Source organism: Hordeum vulgare, chromosome 1H (genome assembly GCF_904849725.1).
Source record: "Hordeum vulgare subsp. vulgare chromosome 1H, MorexV3_pseudomolecules_assembly, whole genome shotgun sequence".
NCBI lineage: Eukaryota > Viridiplantae > Streptophyta > Magnoliopsida > Poales > Poaceae > Hordeum > Hordeum vulgare.
Genome location: NC_058518.1, coordinates 1,608,928 through 1,622,207, shown reverse-complemented (window position 1 = coordinate 1,622,207; position 13,280 = coordinate 1,608,928). Strand labels below are relative to the sequence as shown.

Below are 13,280 nucleotides of genomic sequence, written 5' to 3'. Positions count from 1 at the left end.
TAGATTTAACCGCTAAAAATTTAACCCATCGGATCTCTTTTCTTTGGCGGAAACCATAACGATACACAATGTTTTCTTTTATTTACTGTACTAGCAAGATCACCTAATTTTATTGATGATAATTTAGCCCATCAGATCGTTCTGGTTAACAACGCATGAAGTATCTTCAATATATTGTAATAACTTAATCACTTAAATTTAATTGTCAATAGTTTCGCTCGCTAAGCTCCTACTTTTTCTATGCTCTAACTCAAGCACCTTCACTTGAAGATGTTTGAATTGGGAAAAACATAGAAGTTCAAATATTTTAGGGCTGCAACAGTGTGCATGCCACGCCATCACATTGTCATGATAAGCTTTCCAGACACCCAATCATTGCAGGAAATGCATGGCATTTCATAGACAGCAAAACAACAAGATGAGGAGATAATCCAAGCAAAATGAACCGAGTTTAAATTAAAAGCATTCAAGTCAGATTAGCATCCAACACCCCTCCAACTCAACTGTACAGCTCCCCATCCCTCTTCTTGACACACACACACACACAAAACACACATCACCTCCTGCGCATTTCGCCCACCTTGCAACCGTCCGAACTCTAGAGTTCGTCGGCGGGGCAAAAACGAGGGCGCCCTTGCGCAACTTACTCACGGCGAATCGCCAGCAGACCGTCCGAACTCGCTACATGCCCCAGCCTTGCCGGAGAGAAAAATAAATAGCAAAACTGGGGGTAATTTATTGCAGCTTCTTCGTCCTCCAGTTAGTGAGCCAAGATCGAGTCATCGCCCTAGACCGCGTTAGCCCTGCGGCTAGAGTTCTCCAGGTTAGGCGAGGTCGACAGGCTCGCGTCTCCTCTGGTGTCCGAGCTGTGGAGCGGCCTGTTCCTCCCGGACCTAGGCCGGATGTTGTTCCCAACAGGGAAAGGTTCCTGGCAAAAAAAAAAAAACATGAATAGAACTCCATGTTAATCACTTCATAGCATCACATGGTTTTGCTGGCATGGAGTATGCAGGTGTTAACCGATTTCTGTGATGTATCACGCGTATAAACAGATCGTTGAAATAGGGCAGACTCGGTGAGTTAGCGACTCGAAAACCAGTATGGTCTCTACTCTCTACTAGCTAACCTGACCTGGTCTACAGAAATGAAACCGAGAGGTCGATGTAAACTCGTACCTGCACCCCATCCTCGCCGAAGAGTATAGGGCGACACCCTTTGTCTTCATTCATCAGGCTAGAATTCTGAAAATGGGCAACTAATTGCTTTCTGCCCTGGATTCTAGCATATGCGAGTGTTGCCACCTTCTCGCTGTTGAATTTTTCCCATCTCTTGCCATTAAATGTCTGCAGAAAGTTTGTGGCTCCAGTTAGTTGTCAAGCAAAATTAACAAATGCATACCAAGCAAAATACAATGCAATGTTTTAAGAATCTTGTTGAAATCTACAAGATGTTTAAGTTCTTCTCTTCAAATGTATACTGAATTGGTAAACAGGATATAGCTCTTTTTTTTGGCGAGATAACAGGATACAGCTCTTACAAGTTACTGTCAGCTAGTAAGGTCAGGGTGTACATATATACCTTGTAAAACGGAATTATGTGCTGTGGATCGGTCATGTTGATGAAAGCATAGCCCACGTTGCATTTGTTCTGAGGAAAGCATAGTTTTCAGCGTCAGTGCCTAGAAATTCTGCTGCAAATTCCAACCATCACACCAGGAGAAAGAACTTACCTTGAAGTCGATCGGAAGGTAGACGAAATCATAAGTTCCACGATGATTCTCATCAATGACGCCCAGAAGCAGTTTACAGTTGTACCTGTTGGGCACATCAAGTGTGAGTCCACAGAAGAAAGGACCCCTCGTTAATATGGAAGACAAAGCTGGAAGGCAGTGCAAACATACTTGTTAGGAATGTTTTTAATCATTAATGTGGTGCGTGGGTCTTCATGCTGCGCTATCCGCTCGATGTCAAGCTCAAACAGCCTCTTATTTTCTGGCTGGACAGCAGCGTTTCCATCATGTCTGCTTCTCCTCATCCGATCATTCGTAGCATCATAGGAAGCGGAAACCTGGACCATAGGGTTCCTTCGGTTCATTACATTGCACATCTGTTGCAGCGATGGGAATCCGGCACCAACTGGGGAGAACATGGTGTCCCTGTAACTTCCCCTGGCAGGTGTGAAGACAGGGACATCTGATGGATACATCTGAGGGCTACCAGGAAACCCTACACTCCCAAGAGACCCTGGGTGAACAGAGCGCGCATTTCTGAAACCGCCTCCATTGTTTGGAGCTGAACCCATGTGGTGTTGATCCATAGGATAAGCACCGTTATTCAGTGTGTGAGGTGGCACGACACCAGGATAACCATGCATGTGCCCTGGGTGCTGCATGTTCGACCACAGCATTGGAGAGGAGGGACTTTGAGGGAAAGCATTTGAGCTATTCCAACTGTAGTGGTGTCCATTGAGGGGAAAACTTCCAACGCCGGTAGGCCCAAATGCTGCAGATGGAATTGTTTTATGATGATGGAAGTTCCAGAAAGAAAAGAACAATCTCAATGAAGTATATAACATGCTTCAACATATTTCTATCAAGGTACTGAGCATTCCAACAGTACTGATCAGTAACTGATATTGTCCTCGTTGTTAGAGATAGTAGTATTGTAGGACTCTCCTATTTATTTATTTTTGTGTTTGGATTCCTACCTTATCTCTCATCATGTACATGCACATATATTGGTCTAGAAGCCTATGGAGTCGGTCGAGTTATAATTCCTTACACTAGTAACAAAACTACAGAAAGCAGCGATTTTATAAATCCATGCTGAACAGGTAAAAAAACAAAGGTTTACATGAGACAATGAAAAGCAGCGCAAGCCGAGGAACTTTACCTTCATTATTTTGATCGAAGGAATGACCATGAAGGCTACCAGAGCCCACTTTCTGGAGATGACTGTAATCCACTCCATCTACTCTGAAGCCAGCACTCCTGCCACTTGATGTCATGGACTTGGAGATATTACACATACCGTTCTGACACTCCGGCAGTGAGTGTGGCTGGAACATCTGCATTCCATGTCCAAAGTTTCCTTGACCAAGCGATCCGCCAAGTTCACTAATAGCAGCTTGATTATTGTACTGACGTGCAGGTTCAATTCTGATAGGCGACGACAGCTTCTGAGGGCCACTTGAAGCGATGCCATGGGGTGATCTATCCAACTGCGGACTAACTGGAGAAAATAAATTATGCAGACTGCTGTTCTCATGACTTCTAGGGCCTCCTGTTTGACATGTCCAAGGTAATGTTGCGAAATGTTTAGACAAAATGAAATGTAGAATCTGATGAATACGTTCAGTCATATATCATACCAATGATCCCAGGCGGAGAGTTTCTAGGCTGGTGAGGGGAACCATCAAGCTTCCACTCTCTCGGATACTGTTGTCTCAAGCTGTTACAAATTGACAGAATATTAGATCCCCAGACTAGCAATCCCTTATGAATAAAGGACGCAGTATACACCACAAGTTACCCAAAATTTGCCCCTCCGGGATTGCTAACTTCAGCCTTGATTTTTGGGCCTGAGATAGCACCCTTATTAAGGTCATATAGTGCTGCTTCTGCCGCTCTGACATCGTAGAACTCAACGAGTTTCTTATTGCAGCTTGTAGAAGCCCTGGAAATCTATATAACCAGCAAAAAGGGTCATTACAGGCTGGGGCTCATAATTTTACAAAGCGAAGTTTGGAAGTACCATTACCTCCTTCACATCACCATAAACAGTAAGTGCTTGGAGAAGATCATCATTGGAAACAGATGGGTCGATGTTAGACACCGCCAAAATCCCCTCGTTCATACCCTTATCTGAAGCATTTCCCTACAGAAGTAGCAGATTGTAACCGCATCAAAACATTTGTATAGATCTGTGGAATGAAGAGAACTTTACAGATTATTATTCTTGCATGATAGCAGCACTTGTTTCTAGAATCACAGGTGCAGAAATTGCAAACAACTTAATTGCAAAAATGTGGAAATATATACAATCTTCTAGAGTTACAAATAAGCATTGCAACATAACCTACAAGGGCATGGGGAACATGTTACCAGGTGAAGAGAGTGGAATGCTCATGTAACCTTCAGCGCATGGCATGGCATTAGATATATTCTTGCATACTAGCAGGCTAATTTTACAGATAAATTGAGGGACACACAGGCAGTCCGCATGATTTGGTGACAAGTTAGTTTGAGGGAACGGCATCGCATATTTAGCACGTAACACCCAAGACGAAAATTGACATTAGAGAACACATGATATGTCTACACTACAAAGCAACTGATAGTATGTTTACCTTAGGAATGCAAAATTGTACATCAAGCTTCACGGGCCCCAGAGGCTTGCCATGGAGTGCTCTCATTGCGTTTTGGGCAACTCGTATGTCATAGTACGACACTCTTACATACCCATGTTCCTTGCAGGTGAAAAGCTTATGCACGTCCCCATATTGCTGTAGTGAAGATATAATATGAGTTCGAAAGGGTGGCGTGGCGTTTAACAAAATAAACGAGCTTTCAAGAATAAGTATAAGAAGGAAAGAGTTAAGAACCTGAAACAGAACTCTCAGATCAGAATCAACAATGTTGGTGTTGATGTTTGTGACAAAAAGTGATCTGGAAGGACATCTGCTAATGTGGTGCTCCCCAGGAAAATGGCACTTTGAGGATCCTTCCACATTTCTTGCACCTTTAATGGAGATGGAATCGTCATTCTCAAGCTCCAACCCTCCTCCAGTGCAAAATATATCTTCATCAGCATCATCCTGGTTGATAGACAGGCCAGAGAGTTCAAAGCCATCGATAACGCCTGATATCAAATCATCATCGGTTGGTAGAAGATCTCCAATGGTTTGAGCTTCAATTTCCTCCATGGACCCTAGAGGTTCATCTCCCTCACAGATGAAGCTAGCAGACTGGCCACAAACACCAGTGGCCATTATCCTCGCTGCAAAAACGTAAGGCAAATGATCATCAAGGTAAAAAGAAAAAAGAAACGCCGGAAAAGGGAAGAAGAAATAGCCGAGAGCAAAGAAACTCACGGTTGCCACCAGCTGTTTCGGCAATAGCCGTCTCTCTATCAGACAAGCCAAATCTAGATCCAGGGGTCGTGAGCATATCACCCCAGGATGTTGATGGCGAACTTGACGCATTTCCTTGCCCCATCGCTTTACTGACGCGAAGGGCATCTAGGCCCTTGAAGACTTGGCCCCCTGTTTGTTCCAGACTGCCTTCAGGATTTGCTCCCGTCGGATGGATCTTCTCAAGTGGAGAAGCAAAAACTGGCTTGCTCCCTGCCATTAATGGAAACTGTCAGTTCCTGAAGGGCCACCCAATCTATCACCATGCAGCAAAGCTTGGAAAGCATGTGTTAAATGACAAGTTGATCATGGCATTTAATTGCTAACCATGTTTAGTTAACCCCCCAACTAATTCCTACCAAACTGTCTTCAGCCAACATTCCATAACCATTCCCACTGAAAGAAAACGCCCGCACTCATCCCCTGCCGAATTGCACCGCTGATATCTTTACCTACCAAACCGAAATGCTACTAAAATCGGATGCGTATATTATTAGGTAATAGATAACTAATCCAGTTGGGAGTTTCTCGGCAAGGAAAAAGAATGAACCAAACTGATGCAACAGCCTAATTTCTGGTTCCAGCCAGTTGGTTGGATCAGCTACAAAACACTGGCTGGAAATGACCAGAATAAATACCAGCCGGAATACCTCCTGAAAAACATGAAACGCAAGTTTCAAACTGCCCCCCGAGGTACGAGCTGGATGAGGCAAGTTAGGTACGCATCCCTGTCTTTTTTAGTGGATTTTTATTGGAGCATCAATAATTCCAGCACTGTACCAACTACCAAGACAGAGCACGAAGGAAAACCAGGACAATTTATTTAGGCCGCGGCATGAATTGAGAAGGGGACACCCAACTGAACACCTCCAACCATGCAAGAAGCAACAGCCACGAAACAATGATCACGCGTTTTTCAAATACAAGCATGATACGCACCTCTCTGATCCACCATTGACTCCGATTTCCAGAACCCAACCTGCCTCTGCATTATCAAAGCATACATGTATATATATATTTATAAGAAAACGAATCATGTGGGGCGCAACCGCCGCTACTGCTATTCCGCATTATTTGCCAACAGAAGCCAAACCCAGGCTCTATCTCTATGTATTATTATTATCTTCTTTTTTTTGCTAACCTCTGTGGGGACAAGGTCTTCGGAGAAGAACGACGACGACGAGTCTGGCGGTGGGCCGCCGAACGAGGACAGGTGTCCCCTGTCAATCACTCCGGAAGCTATCACCATGGGTGCTTTCGTTGCCTCTTTCTTTCACCTCCTCAGCCCCTCAACTGCCTGCCAGGTCAAGAATCAATTCAATTACTGGACAACAAGGTGAAAGAAAGAAAGAACCAACCAAACAAACAAGCAGATAATGCAACTGCCTTGCTGTCCCGGGACGTCGCCGGCCCGAAACAGAAAGCCCTAGTGCCCCAGCAACCGCACGCATGCGTGCCGCCCCCTAAATTCGATGAGATGGGCAAACAAACGCAATGCGCTAACAATAACAAAAGTAAAATTCAATAAACCCTGATTTAAGGTGAAACCCCCCCTGATAGATTACGTGCTAATTTTAGGAAGCATTGCAACGCCGTGGCCTAGCAGGGTTTTTTTTTCCAACGGAAAAACGGGCAGGAGAATCTCACGGATGGGAAGGGTGCCGAGGGAGGCAGAAGGGGATGAAACGGCTCCCCCCTCAAGAAATGGGAGCCCACTTCCGTTTCTGGCCGGATGGATTCCGGGGAGGAAAAGGCCCGTCGGAATGGTGCGGTGGGGAAGGGGAAGAAGAAGGAGAAGGAGACGACCGAAAAAGTTGGTCAGCGGAGGAGGGCGGGGCGGTGCGGACCGGGAAAAAATAAATCTAAAGCTGTTCCTCCCGGAACAATGGTATGATAATAAGAAGGATGATAGTAAAATGGAAAAGCTGGGTGCTTTCTAGGGCTTTCAGGGGGTAGAAACAAGATAAGGACGCCAGACAATCTGTCGATCTTGTTGTTGGAACTCGACGGGCCTATTTTATTATGCAACCAGTAGTAGTAGTACTGCATCAACAACAAGGAGAGTAATTTATTGGGGAAGCCGCGTGTGTGTGTGGGATTTGATTAAGCGGCGGTGCGAGGCCATGACCCATTGAGTGGTACTGTAGTAAGTAGAAGAGGATGGGAGCCCAAATCTATGCCCGTGGCCAGAGGCGGAGGGTAAGTAGTAGAATAATAGTACTGGCGGAAACCGCAGATCGAAAACGGAGGAGGGGAAGGAAGCTCGACCAAGAAGAGGAACAAATCGAACCCCACCCTTTGCTCGCTGCGGAGTGGAATTGGAAGAGAGGGGGCTGCATTTGGGGGGCAATCGAAGCGAAAGCGACGGGTTGGGGGAGGGGGAGGGGGAGATCGGTTGAGAGCAGCGACTCACCAGCAGCAGCAAGAACAAGAAGAAGAGGGAGCAGAGGAGGAGGAAGAAGAAGCTAGGGTTTGTGGGGGTTGGTGGAGGAGTAATGTGGGAGCAGCAGCAGCAGCAGCAGCTTGTGTTGTGGTGGTGGTGACTAGGCCATGAACTGGGTTGAAATAGGCGGCTAAGCAGGGGAGGGGAGAGCAGCCGTGCCGGTTGCTTCTCCCCCGGCGGAAGGGAAGGAAGAGGGAGAAGCATAAGCTGAGGAGCAAGGCAAAGCCAGCGCCGCGGCCGCGATTCCAATCCCGACCTTCACTGCAGAAAGCAAGCAAACAAACAAAGAAATCCACATCCCCATCCCACCACTTCTCCTTCCTCTCCATCCTCCTTCCCCCGCACTGCAAGCAACCCGCGGCCGCACGCAAGAGAGGAGAGGAGAGGGGGAAGTTGCTTATGCCAAGCAAGTAAATAAAAAACTGATCTTGGCTTCAAGGCAGGGACGAGGCGCGAATCGGGGGAGGAGTGCGGCGCTCACCTACGCCACCGATCCGCGGCTCGGTGGAGCGGCGGAGCTCCGTCCCGACCTCGCCGGCCGGAGTCGGGGAGGAGGAAGAAGGACGCTTTCTCTCTCCCTCTCTACACTGTGTGTGGATTGCGCGCTCCTCTCCCACAAAAGCCCGCAACTTTGGGACGGGCGGACGGACGGCTCTCTGCCTCTGCCTCGGTGTGCGCGTAGCAGTTCCCTCCCAACAAACAACCGATGCTTATGCCCAAGTCCAACTTCAACTTCAAGGGGGCACACAATAATTGGGAAATGGCTTGGCGAAAATTTTCTAACTCTAAAATCTTGTAACGATGCCTAGGTCAACAATGGGCTAAAATTTAGCAGTACTACATATGGATTGGCATGGATGACAGAAAATTCCCCGTTACTTGGCGCTTTGTCGGTTCAGCTTGCGCGGATGACGCCGTATCGGGCAGGCTGAACACGGGCACGCCGCGTGCCCACGTACAACGTGTCGATCCCGCACCTCCCCCCTTATCCTTTCTGTTCGGCATCGGTTACGAGCACGAAACGACAGTTAAAAGCGCTTTTGCTGGTTCGAAATCGGTCGTGAGAGGGGGAGGGGTCTATCGTCGGCACCTAGCATGCATCGTCGGCCTAGAGTAAGACAAAGGAAAATGTAGATATGGTGCAAGAGGGGATGAGGGAAGGGAACGGACAAGGGGACTCGTTATCTCCAACACAATCGATCTTACGGCTGGATATGAGCACGCCACACATCGGCTGGCCCGTGACGTTCAGCTAAACTTTAGTATCCGTGTGTTAGATGCTTTATTGCATCGTGTTGCGTCACGTCAACCTCTACAGACCAGGTCCACGGTCGTCCGCGATATCATACCTTCTGAACATAACCACGTCACGCGTCCTCCAAATCCATCGGCTTCCCCCCTCCTTATCCATTCGTCTCGACGTCACCTCGGATCATCAGACGATAAGTAACCCCACGCATAAAACTTCTCAACATTTATTACTTGTATCAATCGCTCCCTAACCCTATCCTTGTTAGTAGATTGGATTGTACTACTAGCACACAATGATGATAGATATGCAATTCCATGCACAAATATGGCTTGATTTTTCTTCTAATCCGTGGTGGCCAAGAAACGTCCCAATTGTTGTGGCCATGATGCGTGGCCAAGTGGGGTGCCCCTAGCAGTTCTCTCTGGTATGGGGCAGTGAGGCCAAGAAAATGACGAAACTGCCCCTTGCTGGCTCCAACCAGCCTTTGTTTCCTCACCGTGTAGCCCAAGATGGAAAGGCAGTCAACATTTACTACTCACAAGGCATCTTTCTGACAACACCATCCTTAGTATACTTACTCCTCGTTTTACTTATAGTATTTTTTGCGCAGTGATTATTTTTTGTTTATGTGATTAATTAAGGTGGAAGATGTCTTTGAGCTTAGTCTACGATGCTGATCGCTCGAATCAAATCAAATAATTAGAAAGGAATAAAAATCCTCACGGGATCCGTGGTCGCAAAAACGCGTGTAGGGTGTTTGTGCGCGTAGCAGTTTCGTGGTAGAACCATTCCTCTATATTTTAATCATTATCATTAAAAAACTGCTCCTTGTGGATATCTTTGGGTACTTGTGGTACGAGCTGATATTGTATTCGACAAGTGGGCCGAACAATAATTGGAGAATAACATGATAAATGATCAGGTAAAACCGCTCTGCTTATGATCTTAACAATGCTTGGTTAACACCGAGCTAAATTTTAGTGCACATGGATTTGTATACATGACAAATCTCCGCTATTTCACTCTTCGCCGGTCCGACTAATATTTGATGAGCATGCCACGTGTCCACCTAAACCGTGCCGACCCCATCGTGCCACCCCTTACCCTTCTGGTTCGACGTCGGCCGGCTTTCGATTGTATGCACGAAACGGCAATCAAGAGCATTTGCTTGTCGAAAAATCGACCGTGAGAGTGGAAAGAAGATCATGTGTCGTCGACGCCTGACATAATCGGCCTAGACACCTGTCATCGACCGCGAATCAGTGTCCCTCCAGCTTATGTGGCTTGGAACACTAAAAAATAAATTACATACGACACAAAAAGAAGGAAACAAAACGTAAAAAAAATCTCGTTACGGAAACAAAACACGTTCAAGGAACACATCCGCCTTGTGATTGTGCGCGTCGAAAGGCCACAAATGCCATGGGCAGAATATAAATTTCACGCCGTAACTATGAAAAGTAAGCAAACCTGATTGTAGTAGACTCAGGAGCCGCGCCATTTTACGAAACAGCTGCAAGCGTGCGGCACGGTCGAGATAGTTCGCACGATCAGCCTACGCATCACGCGTAAACCTTTACGGTGTTTCACTCGTTCCATCATTACCCCCCGATGTCTGGTTAGATTATATCACACAATCGTAGACGAACAACTAGTGGTACGTACATATTATCTCATGATCTGTTGATACTTGGAGGCCAAGAAAATTCCGAGTTGCACACATGGTGCATGTAGCTCAGGCCCGGGCTGCGGTCATGGCACGTAGTAGTCAAGCATCCTGACATGACTGTCTTTACCTCCTTGCTCCATACTTTGTACTGCTCCTGCCGTTTGCCATATGATAATATTTTATTTTGTTGCTCCATACCTTGTGCCGCTCCTGCCGTCAGCGTGCACAGTGGAAAAAGGAATCATGCTCCTCGTAGTACAACGTTTGATCGGCTCGCTCATAGCATGTGTGTGATTAATTAACGGGCAACATGTCTTTGAGCCTTAAGCCTACAACGCCCGTTGATTACTCTATCAGCAAGGAATTATGAATGTAATCCTCCACGGGATCCCATCCCTGTTGCAAACGCGTTGAGCTTACTTGCGCCGGCAAGCAAGCCAGCAAGCAACCGGCTGGTCACTTGATGCAGCCATTCATTCGTTCGTTCGTTTGTTTGTTAATGGCCACTTGATGCAGCTAGTGATGGTATATAGTGGTGAAATTCAGGAATGGGCGCAGATCTACGTGACGCAGGCGGTAAATTTCCCCTGCGTGAACGCGCAAAGGTGGCATTTTCCACCGGGTGAAAGACGGAATTGCCCCTACGTGTCAGGCTTCCATCGCCGTGCGTCTCGAGCCGGGACGGTGGTCGTGTTGGTCATCTCGTGAATCTGGTTTTCAACGAGGAAACGATGGATGTGGACGGACGCGTCGTCCACCTCCAGCGCATCGCCGTCCGCGCGCCGCTCGGAGCTCCGACGCATGGCGACGTGTGTGGCGCGTGCGGCCGAACAGCGTTCCATGTCACCGTCTGCCTGTCAACGCCACACGATCTTTAACAGCTGACGGTCATCATCACCGCCACACCACTAGCAGACGACACCGAGGCCGGTCGCTCGAACGCCAAACGGGCTGGCCCGGCACGGCCCGTGGTAATCGCGTCTGGCACGGCATGACCCGCCCAAGCACGTTTAATAGTCTGGTCGTGCCGTGTCGGTTCGCGTGTCCAGCCTTCCGACCCAGACATGGCCCGAGACATGCTTCGTGCCGTGCCCGCGCACGATTAGCGCGTGTCGAGCCGGGTCCGTGTCGTGTCAGGCACACGGGCTGTTGGGCCGGCCCATTTATCCGGCCCGTTTGGTTAGATCTGGCTTGAAACGGCCCACCAAACGAGGCATGACGCTCGGAGCATGCGCGCGGTAACCTCAGATTCGAACGAATTTTGGGGTATGGATGGATTGATGGACCCACATAATCCTGTCCCCAAAGCATCAATCTATACTTGGAACGTAGTTTTTCTGCCACCACTCTGTATTTTTTTGCATTTTTATTATACCAGCCTTCGACCAGATACGGGGCTAGTTCTTTTCGCCTTGTAATTATCCAGAATCATAATTTTGGATACTGTCCGCAAAATTGTGTGGCCAAATAATTATCTGTCCAGTTTTTTCCTGTGATTCTAGCATGTAATTGTTGTATGAGTTGTGTGTTGAAATGTCTCAAATGCTCCTAGATTGAAATGATTCATGTCTCAAATTCCACATCTTCTTTGTTTGGAGCTCACCTGATGCAGAAGGGAGGCTCGACGGGCGGACGGCGGCCCGGGCGACGGAGCGGACTGTGGGCGGGAGGGAGGGCGGGGCGGACGGGTGAAGGGAGCCAACGGCAGGCCGGCGGGAAGGAGTGGACGACACGTACGGCGGCCCGGCGGGAAGGGGCGGCCGGTCTGGGGACGAACCGTTGCCGGATCTGACGAGGCCAGTGGCGGCGCTATCGGGAGCGACAGAAGTGTGCGAGGGGAGGGGCTAGCACGATGGGAGGGAGCGAGCAGTGCGCAGGTAAGGTGGGAGTGGCATCCTGGGTGTAATACGCGTTTACAACAGGGGAATAGTCTAAGCCAAACCTTTTTTTAGGGACTTGGCAGAATTGCCACAATTGCCAAATATCTGCAATTCTAGATTGCAGTATAATTCCGAGATAATTCTGGATTATTCCTTGGTAGATTTGAGTTCTTTTGTCATTCTCATTCCTAGACCAGTAATTTCGTGGAATTGACCAAAAAGAACTTGCCAACATTCTGTAGGATGGTATTTTCAATCCATCGTAAAGTGTGATTGGCTCCAGGTTTCAATCCGCTTGTAAAATCATTTTTTTTGTCTCCGTGTGGGGGACAACTTTGCATCGCGGCTGGCGTCAAGCTCTTACCAGGTGTGCGTGGATCTGTGAGGAGGGGGAGAGCCGAGGCAACGGTTCGCTCTTTTGAGCAGATCCACGGAGAGCAGCGCTTATTCGCCCGGATCTGAAGAGAAATGGGGTCGGCAGCTGCTCGGGCCGGCCAAGTTGAAGGTTCAAGAAGAAGGATGTGTGTGAGAGGGTGAGACAGATGCATCCCTTCACCTGTGTGGTGGAACACTGTCGCTTCACCGGCGCCGACGCCTCACATCTGGTCTCGAGCGAGAGGCGAGGTGGGGAAAAACGATGAACGCTGATACGTATCGAATACCGGCTTAATACAAGTGTAAACAAGAAAACCGATGTAAAGTTTACAGCCCAAAAGCAACATGCCAACCAGCAACGCGAGGTCTATTCGGTTTTATTTTACAGGGTATATTTCACAGGCGTATTGGGCCTCAAAAGGTGGAACCAAACGGGGCCTGAGTAATTTGGGTAATTAACTGAACAGTTTGGGCCTTTGATTAATTATTACCAAACCCAAAGCATGCGTAATCTGAAATTTACAACGATTG

General features: G+C 47.8%; 1 protein-coding gene across 3 annotated transcripts; it reads right to left on the bottom strand.

The window, feature by feature from the left end:
- Positions 1–427: 427 nt before the first annotated feature.
- LOC123442905 (protein MEI2-like 3) lies at positions 428–8,273 on the bottom strand. 3 transcript variants are annotated; one of them, XM_045119464.1, is made up of 15 exons: positions 8,055–8,273; positions 6,272–6,427; positions 6,070–6,115; positions 5,092–5,343; positions 4,603–4,997; positions 4,348–4,503; positions 3,759–3,875; positions 3,531–3,682; positions 3,370–3,449; positions 2,892–3,281; positions 1,901–2,501; positions 1,730–1,814; positions 1,579–1,647; positions 1,176–1,343; positions 428–928 (listed from the first exon to the last, which is right to left on the bottom strand). In XM_045119464.1, exons 2-15 carry the CDS (start codon positions 6,377–6,379, stop codon positions 788–790), a joined length of 2,760 nt encoding a protein of 919 aa, XP_044975399.1. In that variant the 5' UTR covers positions 6,380–6,427; positions 8,055–8,273; the 3' UTR covers positions 428–787. The 3 variants fall into 3 exon arrangements, with proteins under 3 accessions (XP_044975399.1, XP_044976115.1, XP_044976814.1); XM_045120180.1 differs by lacking the exon at positions 8,055–8,273 and adding an exon at positions 7,544–7,717; XM_045120879.1 differs by lacking the exon at positions 8,055–8,273 and adding an exon at positions 6,778–6,917.
- Positions 8,274–13,280: the final 5,007 nt, after the last annotated feature.

Bases quoted from the DNA above. Each gene is read 5' to 3' on its own strand.
- LOC123442905 (XM_045119464.1), bottom strand. From the start codon at position 6,379: ATGGTGATAGCTTCCGGAGTGATTGACAGGGGACACCTGTCCTCGTTC. The intron at 2,502-2,891 runs GTAAAGTTCCTC...TTCCATCTGCAG, and splicing joins CTTCGATCAAAATAATGAAG to CATTTGGGCCTACCGGCGTT. The intron at 1,815-1,900 runs GTATGTTTGCAC...TGTGCCCAACAG, and splicing joins ATTAAAAACATTCCTAACAA to GTACAACTGTAAACTGCTTC.